The following is a 27,908-nucleotide window of genomic DNA, read 5'->3' as shown; positions in this document are numbered from 1 at the left end:
TTAACACTACGTAGGCAAAAATGAACATTTGCCATTACATGAATGTTAAAATTAAACTTTTTTTTTTGTTCTCTGTCGAAAGCCTTGTCTAAACTTTTAAACAACGTGCATACATCACATCTAGCGTTTAATCTTCACACGCTCTTCACGAGCTGCTCTAAATGGATGGTCTGAGGTGCGGGTTGGTGATGGCCTCAGGTCATTTGGAGTGCTCTGAACTGTGTTCACGATTGGCATTTCTATATTCGCTTAAAAATCCCTCACTTGGATAGTACAATGTGAAAAGAATTTCAAGAACTCAGTGTATGAGGTTTCTGAGGTCAGTGTATGAGGTTTATTAAATTAAGGTGCCTGTGTGATTAATTAAGTGATTATTTGTTAAGTGTCTGTGTGATTAATTACTGTACTAATGAGGAACTCATGTTAAATAAAGTGATCCTTATTAAACCGGAGCTCGGCAGGTCTCAGCACTGCTTATACACAAAATCTTGAGACTCTGTGTAAGAATGTCCTTCCCACTGCTAACAGGTTTGACTTTAGAGTTAAAGTGTTTTTGTGTATGTGTGTGTGTGTCTGTTGAATTCTCACCTCTCTGCGAGCTGTCAGTCTTGATTAATTGGTCATAGCTAAACAGCCTGGTGGCCCAGCACAACAGGACGCATACTAATTAAAATTGTGATTGAATGCATGTGTATGTTGTCCTATAATGAATCTGATCACAGTGCTTAAAAAGAGACAGAATGAAACAGGGCTGTTTTCTGCACTGTCTGTGTGTATGGCCTTGAGCTGGAGGTTACAATTGATGCTAGGGAACATGACTTTAGCTTCAAATTTTGCTTTGAATTCTTTAAAGTTAGCAGTTTCAACCGAGGGCCCATGAAGGTACTGCAGAGGGTCCGTAGACTGACACACATATACAGTAGGCTTAATATACTGCAAAACGTGGTAACCTGTCACAAAGAGACAAAGAGACCCAAGAGCAGAGGAACAGTTCAAATAATTTATTTACAATAAATTATAACTTCAACTGGGCTGGTGAAGCATGAAGAACCCGGCACCGACTGCAGTAAGAAGGTGATGGATGTGTTTGTCGATGTTTACGCGCCGTGGCCGCACAGTGAGCAGATCCGTGAGGAATCCTCAGTTGAAGAGTTGTGGGTGTAGAGAACAAGCACACAGCAAACTGGAAGGTAACCACACTCCCAACATGCAAGCAGAGAAGGGCAACCAAAACAGATACATGAGACAGGACCAACTAGGCAGAGAGAGAGTGAGGTGAGTTACTTCAGCACCAAACAACAATCTAGCAAAGAACATGACACAACGAAGGGATTAAATGGGCAGTGAATCAGTGAAGAACAGGTGCTGCTAGCACGCTAATTAGTGGCATGATCAGTGTTCCCATGGGAACAATCAGTGTTCCCATGTAAATGCTGATCACGCATGCCGACAGCGCCTGAGACACATGAGGGAGAGAAATAACAAACCAAACAGAACAGACCGACGAACTCACTGGAACTGTGACAGTAACCCATCATTATTACCTTAAGGAGCTTTTCTACCTGATCTGTCCCTTAAGAGTTTTGGTGGTATGACCTAATGTATTCATGTTGATTCAGTGATGTTAATATTTTTTAGCTCCAGTTAATTAAAGCTGGCGTCACACTAGCAGACTCCAGACAACTCGATTTTGGCTGAAGGTGTCACACATGCAGACTGTTTTGCTGAGATCTTGCTCTCTTCTGTCGGCGGTATGACACACTTGCCGATGCAAAATAGTGGAGTGGTGACAAACATACCAACTCACTGCAACTCTCTCTTGCTGAAATAACAAGGAGTGCCACGTGAGCATAAAAAATTGTAATAGAAGTCGCATCCCAAACCGCACACTTCTGCCCTATTCTACGCCAGTTTGTAGTGTAAGTTGTGCAAGTAGCATGTTAACACTGAAAATGCAGCAAAAAGAAGTGTACTTTAAATACCCAGATGATGCACTTTTTCAACCATCAAAACAGAGTGTGGAATGTTGGACACTTCATGCACTCAGTGCACGCAGCTTGCCATACATAGCGGAAAGGGCGCATTTACCTGTCTGCACTGCTCGTCTGACAAAAATGAAGAATGTAGCAGCTAGCAAATCTTCAGTGGATACAGCACCTTACAAATGTGAGTTGAATGCTATACCATCACCCCAAGCTGTGTGAATATGTACATTGTTTAAGATACAAGTGTTGAACTGAGGTTGGCTAACGTGCTAAAGCTAGTGGCAACATATCACGTGCGCTTGAAACGTCACTTCCGTCAGCTGTTAAACGGCGAACGCCGTGTAGTAAAAAAAAGTTAAGTGTTCCATTTGGGACGATACTACACTTTGAAAATTCATTCACTACATGGCTGGGTGCATAGTATATTTTGTAAGTGCATAGTGTATAGTGTGTTTGGGACACAGCTAGAGTGATTTAGGGCATTTTTAGACCTGTAGCTTGCTTGATTTTATCAATTAATTTAGAAGATTTCAATATAGCTGATGGTACAGAATGCGTGTGTCAGACGTTGCACTGCAAATAAACATTATCCGACAGACCGACACAAGGATGGATATGAGTTGTAAAATATCCGTTGTGGTTATTTTTATCCGGTCACGGAGCTCTACCTCTCTCCCTCTCGTGCCAGCGCCCTCGCCCACAGACAAACACACACATACACATACAAAGAGTGAAGCCATGCTTATTTCTGTCATAAAGTTGCTGATGCCATCCTACCGGTGTCTGTTCTGCCGCATCCAAAAGAGAGAAGGGATCTTGCTAAAATTACCTCAGGAATTATTAAATAACTTGCATCTAAAATAGTCGCCAAAATGCTATATCCATATTTTGATGATGAATTACAGTGATGAGCTGACCTACAGATTTCTTCTCCACAGATCCATCAGGTATATTCTTGGCTTTTATAGGGACAATGTTTGTCTCACCACAAGCGAAGCGCTCCAGAATTCATTTGCAGTCAGACCGATTGTTTCATTGCGGATCTGAGTGTGATTGCCGTGTTCATATGTGCCTAAACTAACCAAATCAAGGGAGAAAACACACCAGGTTCCAAAACAAATGCTCCAAACGAGCCAGGTGTGCGATTCATAGAGTAACATAATTGTGTATTTATCCCCTCAATGCTTGCTGCAGAACGCATATGTCCATATGCAGCTTTTAGTAAGAAATTACTTTCAATAAAAACAGACTGTTGTGTATCCACTTTCTGATGTCATTATAGTGTAGGAAAAAAGGCAGATTATGGATTACAGTCCATAAAATCCTATGGATTACAATCAGCATTTGTGATGAGTGTGATGAAAATATTCAAATCAGCTTGATGTCTTGTCAGTTCCTCAGTAAAAGCAGAAGCTTATTTGTCACTTGACGAGAACGCAAGACCGCCTCGGCAACAGAGCGATTTGTTACACTATCTAAAATGTATTTCTTAATGTGGTTAATTTGTTTTTTAAATGTAAATTTAAGTTTGAAAGATCCAGCCTCTTATATAATCTTTGGCTGATTTGGTTGATTCTATAGAGGGTAAAACCATTATTAAACAAATGTTGGACAATACAGTGGTGCGATGAATCCAGGACATTGCAAAGGATGTAAAGGTAGTTAAAAAAATAAAAAATAAAAAATAAAAACTAGGTCAACTCTCAGTTTTTAAAAATAAAGGAAAAATGTGTACAGTCAGTAATGCATAAAGTCTGTGGGACAAACGTTTAAAATATGAAACTGTTGCACTGTTACCACACATGTTGATAGAGCTTAAAGGGAGAGTTTATCCAAAAATTACAATTCTGTCATTTTTAATCCCCCTCATGTTGTTCTAAACTTTTATTACTTTCTTGTTTCTGTGAAACACAGAAGGCGATTGTCAGAATTTTTAGCCCCAGTCAACATTCACTTCATTGCATTTTTTTCTATACAGTAAAAGTGAATGGTGAGGCTATCAAAAATTCTTCCTTTCAAAACTTTTTGGAAGTTATTTGAGTGTTCATTTGTCACTTACTGTATGTCATGAAGAGAATCCCTGACATTAAAAAAAGAGGTTAAAAAGAGTAAAAGATGTTTTCTATGTCAAAGAGAACAAATCTTCACTCACTGGGGTGGAGGGTGGTGCTCTGCACGGTGTCTGATATGCGCTGCAGTGGTTCTGATCTGTTGTGCAGGGGGTTTCTCTCACGGACATGCTGGACCTCTCTCACACGTTTGGATCTAGGGCTGGACAAAAATATTGATTTTCTACTTAATCTTCATTTGTACGATCCCAGTGTTGATTCTTAAAATGCCAAGATCGCCGTTTCTTTCTATCTGCAATCCCCGACATTCAGATGTGCGTAAATACTTCCCATTTGCTATAAAATTTCTGTGATTAGCCACTGGCTGGTAATTGTTTAGATTTCACTCACCAGTGTTTGAGTGGTGTAGTGGTGAAGAAGTTCAGCACTGAGGTCTTTTTACTGCATGCTGAGAGTAAAAGTTTTGACTCATGCTGTGTAATGTGAGTCCAGAGACTAGATCCAAGCAAACCATTTGTTGTTTAATAATGTCTCATTTAATATCTTTTCTGTTCTCAGCACAGTCAGTTATTTATAAAAAACAACAAAAGAAACATTTAATTCTAATCACACATATCATGAATGCTGTAAAGAAGACATTCGACCAAACAAACACTACTGTCAAAGTCCCTGTCACAGGTCTTAAAGAGACAGTACCATTTTAGAGCTTGTTCTACATATCTAAGTAAATACTTGTAAATGGTACAAATTAGGCATGTAAACAACAAACATGTAACAATATACTGTATATATGCAATATAATATATGCAATTTCAATACATAATATTTATTGATGTAATACATGGACTACATTTAAAAAAAAAGCTAAAATGTCACCAATGTATGCAAGCAAAATGGTCATTATAACTGAACTATACCCAAATTAATTTAAATTAAATGCTAAATCGAACCATAATATCGTGATGTATCGGAATATATCGAATAGTGATGTGTATCGCAATACGTATATCATGAGGTGGCAGGCGATACCCAGCCCTAGTGATCTCCACTGCAGTATATCTGAAGTGGATCTGATCTACAGTGGAATGGATCTGATATGCATGAAGGTTTAGTACACACATATGCACACACATTTACAAATATACACATACAGAAAATATTCACATATAATATGTACAATATGTGCAAAGTATGTGGTCTGCATTAGCATTAGCATTCTTTGCCTTCTTCCTTTCATGCCTTCAGTTCCCTATCTGTCACTCACTCGACGTTGTATCGATGTAGTGACACTAGGGGTCACTCTTGGGAGCCTGAAACACCTCTGGTCTTTGATAAAAGGCCAATGAAAATTGGCGATTGGTATTTGCATACCACTTCCCCGGACATACGGGTATAAAAGGAGCTGGTATGCAACCACTCATTCAGATTTTCTCTTCGGAGCCGACTGTTCATTCACCTCTGCTGGATCTGACGGTGCATTTCAGCGGCTTCTCCCTCCTCTGCACTGGTGCACTGCAGAGAACATCCCTTGGTGCTTCGGCAGCAAAAAGAGAGTATATTTTTCTAAAAGAGTATATTTCTCTAAAAGAGCGGCACACACAGAACGTCTTTTTAAAGACGCATCTTTTTAAAGATGCCTTTCTGTTTGTGTGTTATTCCTGGTTGCGATCGTTTCCTCTCAACTTCGGATGATCACGATCGCTGTCTTTCGTGTCTGGGCATGACCCACGTGGAGACAGCGTTCGTGGATGGATCATGTACTCACTGTGAGAACATGACCATGGCAACATTGCGGTCACGGCTTGCTTTCGTAAGAAACAACTGGGCTCCCCACCTCGGTCCTTCTACCTATGGGTATGAGGCCAGTGCGGCTAGCACTGGGGGCGATTTGGGGACCCCAATGGGACCACCTCTGCCGGGTATCCCCCCACGGACCTCCCATTCCCCAGCATGCTCATCCAATCGGGCTTCTGGATGAGTCCGCCGGCTCGTCTCTTGGCGAGTTTGACCTCTTGTTCGGAGCCGGCGAAGGTGATGAGCTCTCGAGCGCAGCATCGGAGAGCGGGCTCGTCCAGTCAGACGCGGAAGCCTCAGCTGGGCTCCCCCCTCGGGTATGGTCACAGGCTGACGCGGAAATGACGGACATGCTTTCCCGGGCAGCCACGAGCGTCGGGCTAGAGTGGAACCCTCCACTCTCCCCTGAACCCTCGCGGCTCGATGATTGGTTCCTGGGCTCGCAGCGCCACTCACAGCTAAGCCCCGCCCTTTCTTCCCAGAAGTGCACGAGAAGGTCATGGGAGGCACCTTTTACTGCCCGGTCCCGATCTTTCAGCTCCTTCGCCCTCACTACCCTTGATGGTGGGGCGGCCAGGGGCTATTCGGCGATTCCCCCGGTGGATAAGGTGCTCACGGTGCACCTATGCCTGGTCTCATTGACGGCGTGCCTCACGAACGAGCGCGCACAGTCACTCCACTCGGATTGATGCATATGAGACCACTTTAGCACTGGCTTCAGACTCGAGTCCCGAGATGGGCATGGCGCCGCGGGACACATCGTGTGGCCATCACGCCGATCTGTCACAGCCTCTTCAGCCCTTGGTCCGACCTCACGTTTCTACAGGCAGGCGTTCCCCTAGAGCAGGTCTCCAAGCACGTCGTGGTTACGACAGATGCCTCCAAAACGGGCTGGGCCGCTGTATGCAACGGGCACGCAGCCGCCAGCTCATGGACAGGCCCGCGGCTACGTTGGCACATCAACTGCCTCGAGCCACCTTTGGCTCAACCTGGTTGAGATGGGAGAGGCCGATTAGGCACGGTTCCTTGCTGCCCCCATTTCCCAGGTTGGCCTATTTCGCGACACCATCGAGGACTTTGCCCAGCAGTTCTCTGCGGTGAAGCAGCAGACAGAGGCTATCCGGCACATCCTGCCCCGGCATGGCTCAAGATCCCACACCCCGCCTGCTCGTCGCCAAGGGCGTCCCCCTGCGGTGACTGCACCTGCTCCACCGCAGCCCGCCCCTGCGGCCCAGCCCCGGCATGGAGCCCACGCAGGAAGCAGATGCCACCCGTCTCTCGGCCGGCCGCCAAGAACCCGCGAAAGGCTTCAAAGCGCCCCTGAGACAGGCAACCCAGGGATGACGAAACCCACTGCTTTGGGGCTGGTAAGCAGACCACTCCATCCCCCAGTGGAGGGCCGGGAGGAGAATATATTGTAACAAGTTTCCTTGTTCCCTGGGTCACATACCCGGTGTGCCCAGCCGTCATCACGACTACCATCCACCATTCCATTTTGGCAGGTTTGGCGCTCCAGCGGTGGTCTCCCCGCCCCTGCGCACCCAGCTGTGGCACAAATCCGCCCCTGATGTGACAGTCTCCACGGGTCATGAGGACAGGCCTCTTCCTCCCCCGTCCCAGGCTGTTCCAGGGGTGATCACAAGGAGCCAAGTGAGTGCTTCGATGTCCCTGAACTCAGCACAGCCACAACACCCGCCGGTACATACGACGATATTGTCCCCTTGGTCCCCCTCGCCCGGAGCTTGGACGCATGGCTTGCGCTTTCCAACCCATCGCGATGGCTGATCCAGACCGTCCGACTTGGCTACGCGTTTCAGTTAGCCAGGCGTCCACCCAGGTTCAGCGTCATCCACTTCACCTCGGTGAAGGGCGAGAACGCTGCTACCTTGCGAGCAGAGATCGCTATACTCCTACGGAAGGATGCGTTAGAGCCTGTCCCTCCGGCCGAGATGAAGAAGGGGTTTTACAGCCCCTACTTCATTGTACTGAAAAAAGGTTGTGGGTTGCGGCCAATCTTGGACCTGCGAGTACTGAACTGGGCTTTACACAGACTCCCGTTCAAGATGCTGACGCAAAAACGCATTCTAGCGAGCGTCCAGCATCAAGATTGGTTTGTGGCGGTAGACCTGAAGGACGCGTACTTCCACGTCTCGATTCTACCTCGACACAGACCCTTCCTGCATTTTGCATTTGAGGGTCGGGCGTATCAGTACAAGGTCCTCCCTTTCGGCCTGTCCTTGTCCCCTCGCGTCTTCACGAAGGTTGCAGAGGCAGCCCTTGCCCCGCTAAGGGAAGTGGGCATTCGCATCCTCAACTATCTCGATGACTGGCTAATCCTAGCTCACTCTCGGGATGTGTTGTGTGCACACAGGGACTTGGTGCTCTCGCACCTCAGCCGACTAGGGCTTTGGGTCAACTGGGAAAAGAGCAAGCTCCTCCCGGTTCAGAGCATCTCTTTTCTCAGCTTGGAGTTGGACTCAGTCTCGTTCAAGCACAGTCGGTGCTGACCTGTTTGAAGGTGTACAGAAGACAGTGGTTCCACTGAAACTGTTTCAGAGGCTCCTGGGGCATATGGCATCCTCAGCGGTGGCCACTCCGCTCGGATTGATGCAAATGAGACCGCTTCAGCACTGGCTTCAGACTCGAGTCCCGAGATGGGCATGGCGCCATGGGACACAGCGTGTGGCCATCACACCGATCTGTCACTGCCTCTTCAGCACTTGGACCGACCTCACACTTCTACAGGCAGGCGTTCCCCTAGAGCAGGTCTCCAGGCGCGTCGTGGTTACGACAGATGCCTCCAAAACAGGCTGGGGCGCTGTATGCAACAGGCACGCAGCCACCAGCTCATGGACGGGCCCGCAGCTACATTGGCACATCAACTGCCTCGAGTTGCTGGCAATTCTGCTCGCCCTGTGGAGGTTTCGGCCATTGATCCAAGGCAAGCATGTGTTAGTTCAGACAGACAATATGGCAACGGTAGCATATGTCATCTGTCAAGGTGGTCTGCACTCCCGTTGTATGTCACAACTCACCTGCCGTCTCCTCCTCTGGAGTCAGCAGCACCTCAAGCCACTGCGAGCCACTCACATCCCGGGCGACCTCAACACTGCAGTGGATGCGCTGTCATGGCAGGTTACCCTCAGGGGAGAGTGGAGACTCCACTCTCAGGTGGTCCAGCTGATTTGGAGTCGATTCCAGCAGGCACAGGCAGACCTGTTCGCCTCCCAAGAATCCTCCCACTGCCCGCTCTGGTATGCCCTGACCGAGGCACCTCTCGGTATAGACGTGCTGACACACAGCTGGCCCCCTGGACTTCGCAAATATGCATTTCCCCCAGTGAGCCTACTTGCACAGACCCTGTCCAAGAACAGGGAGGACGAGGAGCAGGTCATCCTGGTAGCACCCTACTGGCCCACCCAGACATGGTTCTCGGACCTCACGCTCCTCGCAACAGCCCCCCCCCCGAAGAAGGACCTTCTTTCTCAGGGACGGTGCAACATCTGGCACCCGCGACCAGACATCTGCAATCTCCATGTCTGGCCCCTGGATGGGACGCAGAAGACTTAAGCGGCCTACCACCCGCGGTGGTAGAGATGATCACTCAGGCTAGGGCCCCCTCTACGAGGCGCCTGTATGCCTTTAAGTGGCGTCTGTTCGCTAAGTGGTTTTCTTCCCGATGCGAAGACCCCCAGAGATGCGCAGTTGGATCTGTACTTTCCTTCCTGCAGGAGAGGTTGGAAGGGTGGCTGTCCCCCTCCACCTTGAAGGTGTATGTAGCCGCTATAGCGGCCTCCTGGGCCTTGACCAGTGGCGCCTCTCTAACAGACATTTGCTCTATCTTTTGGGCAGTCGACTTGTCCCCAAAGTGCCGTTCGACACTCATAACAGCGTTGGGGGAGGTTACGTGTCAGCCTGGTGCACTGGCTATGAGGCACAAAGTGGTCTGCCCGTCACACACATGTCAGTTCACATAACACAGTTCAGCCAGTTGTGGTGTTTCGTATAGGGACCCCTAGTGTCACTACATCGACACAATGTCGAGTGAGTGACAGATAGGGAACGTCCTGGTTACTTGTGTAACCTGCATTCCCTGATGGAGGGAACGAGACATTGTGTTCCTCCTGCCACAACACTGAACTACCCGCTGAAATGGCCGGGATCTTGTCTCGGCTCCTCAGCTCAAAACCTGAATGAGTGGTTGCATACTAGCTCCTTTTATACCCGTATGTCCGGGGGAGTGGTATGCAAATACCACTCACCAATTTTCACTGGCCTTTTATCAAAGACCAGAGGTGTTTCGGGCTCCCAAGAGTGACCCCTAGTGTCACTACATTGACACAACGTCTCATTCCCTCCATTAGGGAACGGAGGTTATGCAAGTAACCAGGACGATTTGCACTTCATCACCAGTTCATCTGTGAGGGAAATGAAGCTATACTTGCTCCATCATTCTGGCCCAGTTCTGCTCTGTTACTACTTTACACAGGCTCTGCATAGCTGTTTAAGACCATGTTTGAATCTCTTTGTCTTTCTCTCTCTCAGGTTTTTCCATCCTACAGGCCATAATGGAGTCTGCAGTAATGAATAATTGGCAGGTGACGGCACGTTCAGTGGGCAACATTGTGGATCCGCTGGAATACAGACGCATTATTGAAGAGATGGACCGACGGCAGGAGAAACGTTTCCTTATCGACTGTGAGGTTGAGCGTATTAACAGTATTTTAGAGCAGGTACATAAAACATTCGCATAACACACACTTACACCAAAATTTAGGGATTTTATTTCAGTATTCCCACTGTCAACCTAGAATTATAAGGGAATATTAAAATTAAGCCTGGAAAATTCATGGAAATTTCTATACATATTTCTATATATATGGGACCTATGGGAAGATATGGACAACTCCCCGATTGCCCTATGCACTCACAGGGAGATGCTGTCAGACAAAAGATGGTCTCCTAATTAAAGGCGGTGCCTGACACATCCTATATAATATAGCAGGCTCTATAACCCATAAACATAACAAAGCAGGGAGAAGAAGCCATGCATTGTGCTTGGTGTGAATCATGTGGGGTGACACGTACACAGTGTGAGAGAGAAAGGGTTATGGGTGAACCCATTATGAAGAACTCACACCCAAAACCGCATGCGCTACTGGGGTTCTGGTGACATCAAGTCGGTAGTACTTGACAAAAGTTTGGGGGGAAGCCCAACATGCAGCTGAACAAATGTCTTGCAGAGAGACTCCCTGAAACAGGGCCCAGGAAGCAGCCATTTAGAAGGATTGGAACTGGCCCTAAGGCCTGAGGGTGGCTGGAGCACCTTAGAGCTATATTCCAAAGATATTGCCTGCACAAGCCAGTGGTTTTGTTTTGAAGGACCCGCTCTTACCTGACGGCATAAAAATATTATTTAACATGTCAGAATAAACTTGACTTCATTAGGTTACACCAACAAAACAAATTTTAATGGATTGATCAGATAGAAATAGCTCCTTAAAGAAATGATAGGTTAGCTATTCTGTAACCCCAGTTCTCTGAAACATCAAGTGGAGAGATCCACCTATGGGAAGGGCATACAGAAGCATCCAATTGCACCAAGTCTGGCTTGACAGACAGGAGTGCATGTCCAATGCTGCTGTAAGGACCTGCTCTTACCTGAGGGCATAAAAGGACTATCTTCCTCAGTTGACATTCGCTTCTGAAAATGGGATTACAAGCAGACTTGGTGCAATTGGATGCTTCTGCAGTGGTCAGGTGTGTATGCCCTTCCCATAGGTGGATCTCGAACATGAGATGATGAAAGAGAACAATTGCTAGTTACCATTTTTCACAGTGTACTAGATTCTACACATACACACAGTCAGGCGATAAAAATGTATTTGCGTAATGTGAATGCATTTCTCTATTTGTCTGTATGTCTGTGTATCTATATAGCTGTCTGTCTGTCTGTCTGTCTATCTACCTACTGTATCTATCTATCTGTCTGTCTGTCTATCTATCTACAGTATCTGTCTGTCTGTCTGTCTGTCGTGAGAGATCTGGTACAGTTTTGTTTGTTAAAGTAATCAATAGCTTTCCAAAATTCAACAGTCATTAGCAAATAAGTGGAAAATATAGTGTGCCTGTGAGTGGTGTGTGTGTGTTTAAGTAGGGCACAATATCCTGTAACAGGGGAACAGTGAGAAAACTAAAAATACCCCCTTTCCTCTCATCCAAAATTACAGCTCTCAAAGGTACTGTTACATTCTCCCTTTCTGTTTGTCTCTTTCATTCTTTCTTTCTCTTTCTGTTTTCCATCTTTATTTTTCTAGTATTTTTACACACACACACTCAGACAAAGTAGGAGAGAATCTGAATGTGAGTGTGTCACTGGGAGGTCACAGAGATAATGAAATCCTCCAGTAGATCAATCAACATTCAGAGAAAGCTAATCAGAGCATAGCGCTTTCAGCAGACTGGCTGTCTGCTGCTATTTGAAAATCAATAACTGTGTGAGTGTTTGTGTGGGTCTTTATGTTGTGCACAAGAGTCTGCAAAGCTTTACTGGCATGACACTAAAAGATTTCAATATTGCCAATGTATTCAAGTACCTGCATAGAACAGGAACAATAAATAACACATTGATGCTGTGTATAAAGACTCTATGTAATAACAGCCCCATGATGTCAAACAGGTTCGAGCACGAAAATTGAGAACGTTCACACATTTTTTGAGTGAATCTGTAACTATGTGCTCTTTTGACCTGATTTTCATGAAAAATATTTCAATACAAATTTCCATTCATGGAATGTGTTCTTCTACTCTTCAGGTATTTTAAACTGACATTGCTTTTAAACAGATTTTTTTTCAGACATTCATCATTACCATCTTACATTGTCAGTACCAAAACATGGCAAAACTGTGTTGGTAATGGCACTTTAAAACCCTTTTGGGAAATGCTGATTATTGTAACCTCTAGATTAAAGTTTTTAATTTTAAAATAGACACTCGTAAGTTATATACGTACTTGAATTTTTTTAATTAATCGAAAGTGAAAGGATTACAGGTATTTGGTGTATTAGTTGATGACGAAAAACATTAAACATAAAAACGTGAACATAAAAGTTTTAATCAAATCAAATCAAATCAAATCACTTTATTGTCACACAGCCATATACACAAGTGCAATGATGTGTGAAATTCTTGCAGTGATGAGACATATACCAATTTACAATAACATCAAATTAACACAGCACAATTTAAACGTCTGATATACACATAATTACACACAACAATATACAAATAATAACATACTCTGTACAGTATACAGTACGCACTATATAGATACACATTATTCAATAAAAATAAAAAATAAAAATAAAAATATATAAAAAAGTATATATAGTAGTATATATAGAATGTACAGTATTGTACTGTATTGACATTCAGGCTGTCGGTTGATAGTCAGTTGTTAAGAGAGAATATAATATAATAATAATATAATTAATGACAGTCCGGTGTGAGATATAAGAGTAAGAGTAATAAAGTGCAGTGCAGATGTATTTTGATTGTGGGAGATCAAGAGTTCAAAAGTCTGATTGCTTGGGGGAAGAAGCTGTCATGGAGTCGGCTGGTGCGGGTCCTGATGCTGCGATACCGCCTGCCTGATGGTAGCAGTGAGAACAGCCCATGGCTCGGGTGGCTGGAGTCTCTGATGATCCTCCGAGCTTTTTTCACACACCGCCTTGTATATATTTCCTGGAGGGAGGGAAGCTCACCTCCGATGATGTGTCTGGCAGTTTGCACCACACTTTGTTGTGGGCGGTGCTATTGCCGTACCAGGCGGAGATGCAGCCAGTCAGGATGCTCTCTACAGTGCAGGTGTAGAACCGTGTGAGGATGTGGCGGTTCATTCCAAACTTCCTCAGCCGTCTCAGGAAGAAGAGGCGCTGATGAGCCTTCTTCACAACGACTTCAGTGTGGATGGACCATGTGAGTTCCTCAGTGATGTGGACACCCAGGAACTTGAAGCTGCTGACTCTCTCCACTGGTGCTCCATTGATGGTGATGGGACTGTATTCTCTGTCTTTTCTTCTGAAGTCCACCACAAGCTCCTTTGTCTTACTGATGTTGAGGGAGAGGATGTGCTCCTGACACCAGTGTGTCAGAGTGTGTACATCCTCTCTGTATGCTGTTTCATCATTGTCAGTGATCAGACCTACCACCGTCGTGTCATCAGCAAACTTAATTGGAGCTATGTGTTGCCACACAGTCATGTGTGTACAGGGAATACAGTAGTGGGCTGAGAACACAGCCCTGTGTTAGATTATTTTCAGAATCTTGATCACCCTCTTTAATAAATGTAATAAGTTAATTTCACTCAGAAAATACCTTTCAAATCTCCTTAAATCATGTCAGTCATAGCCTAGTAGTTTTCTTCTGTATATTTATTTAACAGCTTTATAGTAACTATTTACATATTAGTGTAAAGAAAATCTGATGTAATGAATGTGCATTAGAGAATCAGCCCTCTGCAGTTCTTTAGACCTTTGGCTATTTCCATTTAATTAGTTGTTTATCAGTTTCATCTGTCACTTACAGTATATTATCTAAGTAAACAATATGGTATAGTATTGGATAACAGTCTTTAATTCTGTTATTTTCAGGTTGTGATCTCAGGAAAGAACAGTCGAGGATATCATTACATCCTGGCTAATCTTGTGAGGAAACACACACACACACACACACACACACACACACACACACACACACACACACACACACACACACACACACACAGAGCTCTTCTTCACCTTCTGTGGCTGACCCTTCACCTTTGACCATTGACCCTTGTTTTGTGCAGGGATTCTCTAATATGAGTTTGGATAAGGTGTTCTCAGGTGGTGCTAACATTACCGGCTTCCAAATCATAAATCCTGAAAGTCCAATTGTGCAGCAGTTTCTCCAGCGCTGGGAACGACTCGATGAGAGAGAGTTTCCTGAGTCTAGAAACACGCCTCTGAAGGTCTATGTCCCTCTCAGTTTCTCTCTCTCTTTTTATTTGTATGCTTATTTATGCTTATTTATGATGTGTTTATTTGTGTGTGTCATTTGTGAATATATTTGCAGTATGTAATTTATGATCATATATTTTTATGTGTTTAATCTAGCAGTCATGCAGTACTTTTATTTACCATCTCTTGTTGTTTGTTATTCTTGTGTTAATTAAATAGTCCACATATCCCATAGTTTACCTTTGGAATTTTGAGTGATCTAGTTCTTACAGGTTTGTGTTTTGCAACTTTATATGCCATTTTTCAGACTGGCAGCAATAATCAGATTTTTTGGCATATCCGACTCAAATCCATTTAGTTTTTGAACATTTTTAGGAACGTGTGTTAATCTAAACAAAATTTCTAGTTGTTTTTGCTATCATTCAGCACACAAGTTATGTTATGTCATACGAAGTGTGCTATGTTTATGGAGTTGTTCCAAATACAGTAATTTTCACTCTTTCCTCATATAGCGAACTATATGACATTCACTTTGTAGTGAATAGGGAATGAGTGAACTGTTTTGAGTGAATGAGGGAACGGAGTCAGCGGTTTTGAACACAGTATATTCATGAATGCATAAAATGCCTTAGTCCTTATGTTCTCTCATATGCCTTGTGAGTTCAGCACCATGGCAAGATGTAGTCTCTTTCCACACTGGCAGCATGAAAAAGACTCTTGGTATGGTGCTGATGCTTACATCATTACCATTGCAACTGATATATATATACAGGATATTGATTTCATCACTTTAAAAATGAAAGTGCAGACAGTTAGACCCTAAAGATCAGATTTGAAAAATGAATAAAATTTGTGTCCAGTGTGAACAAGGCCTATGAGGGTTTGTGTTGTTCTGTTTCAATACTGATGCATCCCTGCTCTTTATATTTTTTTCATCTGTTTGTTCTTTTGTTTAGTACACCTCTGCGCTGACTCACGATGCCATCCTGGTGTTAGCCGAGGCGTTTCGGTATTTGAGACGTCAGCGTGTGGATATTTCCCGTCGAGGGAGTGCGGGTGACTGCCTTGCCAATCCGGCTGTACCGTGGAGCCAGGGAATCGACATTGAGAGAGCGCTCAAATTGGTAGGAGGGATCTCAAAAGGGCCTCATCTACCCCACAGACAAATACTAGCTGAGAGATATCTCTGGATTTGCAGTGATTTAAGCTTATTTTCGGCCTGTATGCATAATAACATTGTTTAATGCTTTTCTTTTTTTTTGGTTTATTTTGTGGGTGTTACTGTTGCTCCTGTGTGCTCACATCCTGCAGGTACAGGTTCAGGGTATGACGGGAAATATTCAGTTTGACTCATTTGGACGACGATCAAATTACACCATAGATGTTTATGAGATGAAACCTGGAGGAGCCAGAAAGGTTAGTGACTCTCAGAGGGCAGTATCTGTAAGGTCACACAATACTATCACAGTGGAGCCATGTGTAATTTTACAAATTGCTGATAACCTATCAGGTGTACTGTTTTTTTATTTTTAAATTTAGCAAGGGGTTCCGGATTCAGTAAAGTAAAGCTTAATCAACAGCATTTGTGGCATAATGTTGATTACCTGACTCGTCTCCCTTTCTTTAAAAAAAGCAAAAATCATGGTACAGTGAGGCACTCACAATAGAAGTGAATGGGACCAATTTTTGGAGGGTTTAAAGGCAGAAATGTGAAGCTTATAATTATAAGTTGTAAATTCTTTTTTTATCCCCTTTTCTCCCCAATCTTGGAATGGCCAATTCCCACTACTTATTAGGTCCTCATGGTGGTGCAGTTACTCACCTCAATCCGGGTGGCGGAGGACAAGTCTCATTTGCCTCCGTTTCTGAGACAGTCAATCTGCGCATCTTATCACGTGGCTCGCTGTGAATGACACCGCAGAGACTCCCAGCATGTGGAGGCTCCTGCTACTCTCCGCGATCCACGCACAATTTACCACGTGCCCCATTGAGAGCGAGAACCACTTAATCGTGACCACGAGGAGGTTACCCCATGTGACTCTACCTGCCCTAGCAACCAGGCCAATTTGGTTTTTTAGGAGACCTGGCTGGAGCCACTCAGCACAGCATGGATTCAAACTCGTAACTCCAGGGGTGGTAGTCAATGTCAATACTTGCTGAGCTACCCAGGCCCCTTAAGTTTTATCATTAATTTCTCTTTTAAAACTTGTATATTAATTGAACTGTAAAGTTGTGTAAATAGTTTTTTATGGTTATTTTAGGGTTTTAAGCATGACATCATCATGGTAACGAAGTTGTAAAATTGGATATAACTTAACACACTAAAAGGATAGTAAAAGATTTTGTGACACAAGAACATGTTAACACACATTGTTTACGTCTTGTGGCTATACATTTGAAACCTTTGAAGTGTTTTAACGTTTACAGATTGACTCCATTCACTTCCATTGTAAGTGCCTTACTAGAACCCAGATTTTTGCTTTTTTTATTTTTTTTTATTTTTTTTTTATGAAAGGGAGGGACAAATCAAAATAAATATTTGTGGTAATAAACATTATGCCACAAATGCTGTCTATCGATTAATTGATCCCTTTTTTGCTGTTGAGAGAGACATTACTGTTTTTATGTTTGGGGTCCCACTAGAGAATTATTATGAAAATACTAATAGTTATAATAAAATTTTACTCCTTTTCCCCCTTCAAATTCTTTAAATATGTTCCTATCACATAATTAAAACCCAACAGGCAGTTATTATTGAAGCTTTAACCCTCTGTTGTATCACAAAGTAGACATGCACTTTTCAAGAAAAGTCATAAGTCATGTCTGTATGATGTCATTTTCTTTCTGAATTGAGTCTTTGGTTGGTTAACTGTGATGGGTCGATTTTATTTATGCCGTTATTGTTTCTGTCCCTTGCAGATTGGCTACTGGAATGAATATGAGAAATTTGTTTATATAGTGGAGCAGCAGGTTACCAACGAATCCTCCTCTGTGGAAAACAGAACCATTGTGGTCACTACTATTATGGTACACTATCCAATGCTGCTTTTAAATATCCCGAACCATGATCCTTCTGCCCTTCCAGGTTTAGTGTCACTGTTGCATTGAATCCTGGGGGGCAGAATGCTTTTCTGTTTGAGTTGCTTTGCACTCACTCACTACATTTTGAAACAGTCGATCACAGAAGAGTGTTTCAACTGTATCCGTGTGAGTGCCAAAGCATTTTCAGTTCCATTCCGGTGGCCTGTTGTAGCAGTGACATCACAATACTGGCTTTGGTAAGAAATAGGTTAGAATCTCCCTCTCTCTTCTTCTGTTCTTTCACCAAACGTAAGTACTGAACAGCCTCTGTCCAGTGGGCAAGAGAAGTGAGATGCTGGGCTGGATGCAAGTTATATAAAAATGTATATTAAAGACACATACAAAAAAATACTTAGCAGATGGTTTTCTCACACATGCTATAAAATGGTGACTATCATAAAAATGTACATCCTTTTAAGAGTTCAGATGTGCTACTACATGGCTGAGGTCCTGTTTTTAATTTCCATGAATCTAATCAAAGAGACCCACAAAGGTGCAGACCTTCTCTCAAATAACAAAATTGTGCCAACTAATAGCTCTAGGGAGTCAGAGAAGGTAATACATGTGTAGTAAAATGGACTGAAGAGACGCATGTGCACAAAGCTTTACTCTCAGATAAAAAATAATGTTACAAAAGGATAATTTATGACCCAAATAGGAAATTAAATCTAAAAATAGTGAATGCACATTTTCTAAATCTAGAGAATGATTTTTCAACCTTTATAGACCCCAATGTAAAAAAAGTTTGATTTTCTCAAACCGCTGCAGGACCTTCATGGATCTCTAGAGGTCCACGGACCACTTTTTAAAAAACCCTAGATCTACAGCATTTTATAAAGGACATGTGCCAAAGTTAAATATAAGTTATATGTGGAAATGTTATGCCTACTGGACATGTTACGTTGACTGAGTCACAGTGTTTAAACAAACAAGAATTAATGAATCCAAATTGTTGGAAGTGAAATCAGGGAGGACTATGCAGTGATTACAGCTGGTCTTTAACAAGATTCATAATTATGTCCTTAATGAAGAACTGAGAAATTGAGGAGAGGAACATAGAGGCGAGGACTTACACAAATCTGCGAGAATATTAATTAAAGGGTGAATATGGTAATTAATAATTTGAATAATGTATAACCTGAAGGTCACAGAAGCCAAACCTTTCACACAGTGAAACATAGTTGAGAAAATTGTCACCTTTGTCACTGAAGCAGGCCATACAATGGATCCAGTTCTTTTAATACAGAGGTGTTATATTCATTAGAAAAGTCAGCATTTATACTGTCAATTATAAAAACATAAATGAACATACAGGTATATAGATATCACCTAATTTAGTGAGTCAGAGAAGCAAAGTCATATTTAAATGTACCATAAGGTTCACCTTATGGTACATTTAAAAGAAATGACGACCTCTTTCTGACTCTGCCTATGATAACCTCATAAGTAGATTCAGAAAGTGAAATAGGTTAATAAGCTAATTGAGTTTGTGAAAATAATGATTTGTTATGCATAGTTTGGACAGATGTGGACAGTTGTATCAAATATATAAACTGATCCCATTTCAATTTTTAGTCTCAATTAATTGTCATAAAACAATAAATGTCATATTAACAAATTAATATGGGTTTGAGATAGACCATTTTGGAATACAGTATGATAGAATATGCATAGAAAAATTAGAGTTTGATCTTATGTTAAGAGTAGCATTTGATTTCAGAGCTTTCAAGACTAGAGGTTAATTTGGTGCTGTTAAGAGTTTGATGCAATACATTTTAGACTAAGGTTTGTTTTGATTCTGTTAGGACAAAGTTTTAATTTTAAATATATTGCTGTTTGATCTGATGAATTGAAAGCAATTTTATCTGTTGTTTTTGCTAGAGGTTTGTCTGATGATGTGAAAGCTAAGGTTTGGTTTGATGATAATACATCTAGAGTTTAATAAAAAAAAAAAAAATAAAAATGATACACAAAGATGTGAGAAAACCTCTGCTGCCCACTTTAACACACCTCCTGCATGCACTGTATGTGTACATGTGTGTGAGGTTCTGAAATAGAGCTCTTAACAACTCCCCCCATTATTGCTTGCTTAAGACTGGCAAATTACACCAGTTTCCTGATGAGAGAACCTGCAACTTCACATCTCTGTCAGCTCTCTTTTCTGCACTCTACCCATCTAACTCTTCATTCTGAGAATTTAGAACCCACTACTAAAGCTTAAACCCAAAACCCAGTATTAATTCAAACTAACCTCCTGCTGCAGTCCCAGCTTTTAGCTGCTGTTTGCATTTGGCTATCAGTCACATTGCTGTTGTGACACTCATTGTGCATGTTTATGTTTCAGTGAATGAGTAAGAATGAAATGTGCGTGCATGTGTGTCAGTGATGGGTGTAATCCGATTATAAAGTAATCACTGTAATCTAATTACTAATAAAGCAAAAAAGGTAGTGTAACATGTTACATTTTAAATTCTTGTTATCAGATTATAGTTACTGAATTTCAAAGAAGTGAATTACTTTTAAGCACATTACTTAGGTTACATTTATTGCTAAGCATTATTATAATGTAAACTGTAATGAATGCAGGAGGAAGTCAAGAGAGTAATTTACCCAACACTGGTGTGTGTGTGTGTGTGTGTGTGTGTGTGTGTGTGTGTGTGTGATAGAGAAAAAGAGACATATCAGCATGATTGCAGATGAATGATCGTTTTATTTGCAGAATTTATGCGTTCTTGGATGTGTGTTTCAAAGCGACCTGAACCCCATGTGATTTGGTTAACAGGAAGCTCCCTATGTAATGTACAAGAGGAATTATATGCAGATGGATGGAAATGAACGTTATGAGGGCTACTGTGTAGACTTGGCATCAGAAATCGCCAAGCACGTGGGCATAAAGTACAAACTGTCCATTGTGGCTGATGGGAAATACGGAGCGCGCGACCCTGAGACCAAGACCTGGAACGGCATGGTGGGGGAGTTGGTGTATGGGGTGAGTGTAGGGAAAACAATCATGCATTTGGGGGTTGAGGGGTGGAATAGTGGCTGTGTGAGGCCAGCAACACTTAGAAGGCCTCATACTGTATAAAATCACTGAGTCCGCTGTCAAAATAAAAATAAGTCAACAAAAAAGTATTTTCTTTGTAGATTAACAGAAAGTATTATGCAGAATTATTACACAGTGTTCTGAAATTCTTGGTTCTGATTAGTCAGTTGCTGCATTCTGCTTTCAGATATTTTGCAAAATGACCACTAAACTGTATAATTGACCGTTATCCCAGACAATGAAGCTATGTTATATTTTCAACTCAAATCAATGTTTCAAGTGAATGTATTTATTTATTCATTTGATAAGTAGCTGTGTAATAAGCACTTCACGTCAGGGTACCGATTACCCTGTCTGAATTTATTTTGCGATAATGACTGGCTAACTGTACATTTATCCCGTTTTGTCTCACAAAATCACATGTGTTACTGATGAGCTGCTTTCTGGGTTTAGTGCTTGTCAAAATTGCTTCTGTTTTTCTCACCTGTCTTTCCTGTGTTTTGTGAATTTATTTTGACAGTCTGATGTGATATTAAAATGGAGGTAATTAATGTCTCCCAGTGTTGCTGACCCCACCCAAGTCTTTGGTCATGGTCAATGTTCGCAGATGATAAAGCTCCAAAATAGTTCTCTCTTTCAACCACTTGAGCACATGGCCCAGTCTGCCTTCAGACTGCATTTAATTTGTGAAGGGGAAAAAATCATCTCAACCTGTTTCTTAACATTAAACAAGTTATTATAAAAATGAGAAATTTGTGTTTGTGTGTGTGCATCTGATTTTGTTTTGATAAGCCATGTAGTGTATCATAAATACATCTGATAAACATTGTTTCATACTAACAGTTGCAAGGGGTTTTGCAAGCTGCATTTTCAGTCTTGTTTCTTAATAAATATTAACTAGAATGATCAAATATTGTGTTGCGCTCTGGGTTGCATTCATTAGCAGTTGGAGTTGTGATCCGAGGCAAGAAAGTATTATGGGACACAAGTACATGGTAACATAAACACCTGCAACATACTATAATGTACAGAAAATATCAAGTAAACCCACTCTGAACTCTAAAGTTTTACGTTACAGCTGGTTTAAAGCTAAAAAAGTTGCTGGTTTTCAACAAACTGGTTAATTCCTGCCATTTTTATTTTGTCATGAAATATTCAAAACACCAGACCATCTAATCACTTGTCCATTATCACACAATGGCATTGCTTTTTTTCATATGGTGATGTAACATGTACTGTATTTCATGTTTCCAGAGAGCAGATATAGCCGTGGCACCCCTCACTATAACCCTTGTCCGGGAGGAGGTGATTGATTTCTCCAAGCCATTCATGAGTCTAGGAATTTCCATCATGATCAAGAAACCACAAAAGTCCAAACCTGGAGTTTTCTCCTTCCTGGACCCGCTTGCTTATGAGATCTGGATGTGTATCGTGTTTGCATACATTGGCGTGAGCGTGGTTCTCTTCCTGGTGAGTCGTTTCAGTCCGTACGAATGGCACCTGGACGAGAACGAAGAGGCGAAAGATCCGCAGTCGCCACCTGACCCACCCAATGACTTCGGCATCTTTAACAGTCTCTGGTTTTCACTTGGAGCTTTCATGCAGCAAGGATGCGATATCTCGCCAAGGTTGGTGCATTTTTTAGCACGTTCTCATCCCTCCATCTTCATCTTTCTTCCTCCCCTCATCTTTGCATTTTATGGTCGTTTTGTCTTTCATGGTGCATATATGTTATTCTATTTGGCGTGTGACACTTTTTTTGTAAGGTTACAGTATCTCATCATTCAATCATGAGGTCACTTGTTCATTCAATCACTCAATCACTTTTTTGAAATTGTTTCATTTATCACAATCACTTCTTTTGCTCTAACATCTTTCTCTCTTTTTAACTGCAGCTTGCTTAAAGTGATTCAGGGCACCAACTAAAATAATTTATATTCACCATGTGTTGACTGTAAAATGTACATATTGTCTCTCTCTCTCTCTCTTCCTTGGAAGGCTACCGTGTTCTTGCTGCGAGTCTCTATTTTACTGTCAGCAGTTTGGTGTTTATAAACTGTTTCAGTGGAGGAGTGTCAGTCCTGTTCACTCATTCACCAAGATAATCTTTCATTCATTTTCATTCACATCATGTTCCACTTACCTCTTTGTGAGTTTTAAATTCCTGCCTTTTATTCTTGAGGTGTTCCTCGTGACCTTGTTCTCAACCTAATCTTTCTGTTGCCTCTTATCAGACCATAACTTTGTTTGTTCTTTGCTTGAAGATTATTGCATCTTTGGTCTACAAGGATAGCTTTAAATGCATCTGTGCTAATTTTTAGCCTTACACTCAACTGATCTATCTGAGGGGATTTGTTTGCTCTCCTACTGTCTCCCTCTTTTTTTCTTCTTTCTTACTCTTTCTCTCTCTCAGGTCTCTGTCCGGGCGTATAGTTGGTGGTGTGTGGTGGTTCTTCACTCTGATCATCATTTCATCCTACACTGCAAATCTGGCCGCTTTCCTTACTGTGGAAAGAATGGTGTCACCTATAGAGAGTGCAGAAGACCTCGCTAAGCAGACCGAGATCGCCTATGGGACCCTTGACTCCGGTTCCACCAAAGAGTTCTTCAGGGTGAGACACCAGCAGCAATGTAGTATTAAATGCAGTTTAAACAGCATTCTAACCAGGTGCAACACAGTGTGTTTCCAGCGGCAATCATTGTTTCTGTCTACATTAACAGTGAAAATGCTGCAGGAGGCAACACAATCACAGCTAATCAGAACATAATTGGTGTTTAAAGATAAAGTCACTGTTTATAAATACTCAGCGGCGGCACTTCCAGGATCTTTTAGCACCCCAGAAAAGAACTGCTTTCAATGGCCACATCGCTGAAATTTAAGCTGAAAATGCTAAACAAAAGTGCTGTTTGTGGGTTTCAAACACCCCATTCCCAAAAGATTATTGGAGATTTGTGCTTTCTTAGATTTCCATCAGGATCTATGGATCATAAATTGTGATATTTCATGGATCACAGCCATTTTTAACACGTCTGCTCTATTAAAACCAATTCGCCTCACAGCTGCTGTTAGTAGATTTTAACCTTTCATAAAGGAATTGCACAAACTCCGATTGTTTTAACTTACTAAAGCGCAACCACTGTGACAGATCTGAGGCCTAATCTGATCTAACAATGATCTTATATGAATAAGACCACCGAGATCTAGAGTGGACGAACCAAACCCCCTTTCCACCACTGCAGCACATAGCCTACTGGCTGTTTGTGAAAGGAAATGCAAATTAAACATAACGTACTACTTTTAAAATACACTATATTGCCAAAAGTATTCGCTCACCCATCCAAATAATTGAATTCAGGTGTTCCAATCACTTCCATGGCCACAGGTGTATAAAATGAAGCACCTAGGCATGCAGACTGCTTCTACAAACATTTGTGAAAGAATGGGCTGCTCTCAGGAGCTTAGTGAATTCCAGCGTGGTACTGTGATAGGATGCCACCTGTGCAACAAGTCCAGTCGTGAAATTTCCTCGCTACTAAATATTCCACAGTCAACTGTCAGTGGTATTATAACAAAGTGGAAGCGATTGGGAATGACAGCAACTCAGCCACGAAGTGGTAGGTCATGTAAAATGACAGAGCGGGGTCAGCGGATGCTGAGGCGCATAGTGCGCAGAGGTCGCCAACTTTCTGCAGAGTCAATCGCTACAGACCTCCAAAGTTTATGTGGCCTTCAGATTAGCTCAAGAACAGTGCGTAGAGAGCTTCATGGAATGGGTTTCCATGGCCGAGCAGCTGCATCCAAGCCATACATCACCAAGTGCAATGCAAAGCGTCGGATGCAGTGGTGTAAAGCATGCCACCACTGGACTCTAGAGCAGTGGAGACGCGTTCTCTGGAGTGACGAATCACGCTTCTCCATCTGGCAATCTGATGGACGAGTCTGGGTTTGGCGGTTGCCAGGAGAACGGTACTTGTCTGACTGCATTGTGCTAACTGTGAAGTTTGGTGGAGGGGGGATTATGGTGTGGGGTTGTTTTTCAGGAGCTGGGCTTGGCCCCTTAGTTCCAGTGAAAGGAACTCTGAATGCTTCAGCATACCAAGAGATTTTGGACAATTCCATGCTCCCAACTTTGTGGGAACAGTTTGGGGATGGCCCCTTCCTGTTCCAACATGACTGCGCACCAGTGCACAAAGCAAGGTCCATAAAGACATGGATGAGCGAGTTTGGTGTGGAAGAACTTGACTGGCCTGCACAGAGTCCTGACCTCAACCCGATAGAGCACCTTTGGGATGAATTAGAGCGAAGACTGCGAGCCAGGCCTTCTCGTCCAACATCAGTGTCTGACCTCACAAATGCGCTTCTGGAAGAATGGTCAAAAATTCCCATAAACACACTCCTAAACCTTGTGGAAAGCCTTCCCAGAAGAGTTGAAGCTGTTATAGCTGCAAAGGGTGGGCCGACATCATATTAAACCCTATGGATTAAGAATGGGATGTCACTTAAATTCATATGCGTCTAAAGGCAGATGAGCGAATACTTTTGGCAATATAGTGTATGTCTTTCATTGCACTTATATTGAATGCAGGAAGTAACTTCTTCAGTCAAAACCAACTGTTTATTAAGTTTAAATATTGAAGTCAAATATGATCATTTACTGCATGTGGACCATTACGTATGTGTCTGATGGTAGCTTAAATTTTTATATGCCACATTTGTCAGGCTTTAGAGGATGTATGAGGACGTGTGTTCATCAACATGTTACATGTCTGACAAAATAAAACAGGCCTACTGAAACAAGTTAAAATTATTTTTGTATGATAGTTAAAACAGAACCTACATACTGTATATTTCTTCATGATAAACCATATATTTTCAGCTGTCTTGGTTCCGGAAGTGTTTTTACGATTATTTTTTTCCAAAGGGATTTCATGAAACCTTTTATAAAACAGTTCTAAGCCATGAACCAAACCAGTCAGGCATGAATACATGCTTTGATTTTAAGAAAAAGGTATTTGAGAATTGGACAAAAACACAAAGGTAAAATACTGTGTACTTAATGTCTTTATTGAAGGGATGACCTACAATTGCGAATGATGAGAATAAATAAAGTTATTGATTATAAGTGAAGTTACAATATCTTTTAATTCTGTTGCAGAATATTCTGATATAAACACACATAGATTGAGAGTATAAGAAGACCTACAAGATATTAAATTAATTTTTTAGAAATTAAGTTGAAATAGCTCAAATTGATGGCTTCAACAGAAGCTTATACCATCGATTAACAACCTCGAAGCTCATGGTGGTTCTGTTTTAAAGGTTTATAAGTTATTGTTAAAAATCTATTAGTCTATGTAGAAAATGAATGGGATTTTTACCTCTGGAACCAGATTGTTGTGCTTTATTATGTTATTTTATTATGTATACGCTTGATTTATGGAGCAGGATTTGGGTCCAATGAGACTGTGGGCCGAAATTGTGGGCTTCCCAGTGCAAAGCGACAGAAATAGAAATCAAGAAATTTCTAAATCAAAATCTCCTTTCGCTTGTCATGGTTGAAGTTGGATAGGACAAAAACTCTCACTTGTTGCCACAATGTTTTTATACATAAGGGGGCTGGAATGGTGTTTGACTGCAGCCTTACAGAGCAGAAATGCAAACTGACTAAGTATCAGAAGGAAACAACATTTGCATGTATATTTATCTTCAAAGAAACTCTTGATTCTTGGCAATGACATGCAGTCATTACAAATATGCTTCCATGTTTGATAAAGCATGTTTTACTGAATTTGAAGCCAAAGGGAGCATGTGTGTTTTTGTATGTGTGTTTGTGTGAGAGATGACACGGAACAGGGCAGTTTTAAGATGACCCAGATACACCACTGCTGATAAGCTCATCCTGTCATTCCACCTTAAAGTCATGATTACTCTGTAATGTGTGTGAAAGCAGATATACACATATGCGTAATCAGTCACTCACGCTTCACTGTCACCTCACACACCCACAATGGAATGGCGAGAGACAGGGACAGAGAGAGAACACATGAAATGAGGTGCCCTCTGCACTTCTCTCTTTCTATCTTTTATATTTTTATTTTTTACAGACCTGGGACCGTATTATAGAAACTTACTATACGCATCCTAGATGTGTATGACTTTCTTTCTTCTGGAGAACACAAATGAAGATTTTTAGAAGAACATTTAAACTCTTTTGGTCCATACAATGCAAGTGAATGGGTGCCAAAATTTTGAAGCTCCAAAAATCACATAAAGAGAGTTTAAAAGTAATCCATATGACTCCAGTGGTTAAATCCATATCTTCAGACACAATATGATAGGTGTGGGTGAGAAACAGATCAATATTTAAGTCATTTCTTGTCATATATTCTCCTCTCTGCCCAGTCGGGGGCAATATGCACGAAGAATGTAAATCACCAAAAACAGAAGAAGGAAAAAGTGAAAGTGAAGGAAAAAGAACTTAAGTTAAGCCATGCCATGGTTACTAACAGATATTATAGGATTCTACATTTAGGATGTTTCTGTAACAAGGCACTTGTTGCCTACAGTTCAGAGGCCGGATTCACGAGTTCTTAGGAATATACTTACAAACTTCTTAGAATTTATTCTATGAACAATATATTAATAATAATAAAAAAAAAAACAATATTGAATGAATGATTGAATGAATGAATGAATCATTATGTTCCAAAGAAGTCTTTTCGGGAATACAGAGTGTTCTTCTTAGTTTTTTTTCTTAAGTTAGAAAATAAGAAGACAACAGTAGTTAAGAAGAATTAAATTCTTAAGAATGTATTGTGAATCTAACTCCAGTTTATTCCTAAAAACCTCAAGAAAAGTGAACACACACACACACTTGCACTGATACACCAGCTGTTTGGAGGTCAAGTTAACCTACTTAGATGTTGTATGATATGT

General features: G+C 41.9%; 1 protein-coding gene across 2 annotated transcripts in view; it reads left to right on the top strand.

Moving 5' to 3' along the window:
• LOC127431941 (glutamate receptor 3-like) overlaps positions 1-27,908 on the top strand; it is a 90,146-nt gene that overhangs the window by 27,747 nt on the left and 34,491 nt on the right. For both annotated transcript variants that reach the window (XM_051682615.1, XM_051682606.1), the window contains exons 4-12: positions 10,394-10,581; positions 14,500-14,553; positions 14,697-14,858; positions 15,804-15,971; positions 16,159-16,263; positions 17,767-17,874; positions 20,711-20,917; positions 22,226-22,599; positions 23,385-23,583. In XM_051682615.1, the coding sequence (XP_051538575.1) occupies positions 10,394-10,581; positions 14,500-14,553; positions 14,697-14,858; positions 15,804-15,971; positions 16,159-16,263; positions 17,767-17,874; positions 20,711-20,917; positions 22,226-22,599; positions 23,385-23,583 (1,565 nt within the window). The remainder of the gene's footprint in view (positions 1-10,393; positions 10,582-14,499; positions 14,554-14,696; positions 14,859-15,803; positions 15,972-16,158; positions 16,264-17,766; positions 17,875-20,710; positions 20,918-22,225; positions 22,600-23,384; positions 23,584-27,908) is intronic.

Source organism: Myxocyprinus asiaticus, chromosome 4 (genome assembly GCF_019703515.2).
Source record: "Myxocyprinus asiaticus isolate MX2 ecotype Aquarium Trade chromosome 4, UBuf_Myxa_2, whole genome shotgun sequence".
Taxonomy (NCBI): Eukaryota; Metazoa; Chordata; class Actinopteri; order Cypriniformes; family Catostomidae; genus Myxocyprinus; species Myxocyprinus asiaticus.
This window is presented reverse-complemented; position numbering and strand designations above follow the sequence as displayed.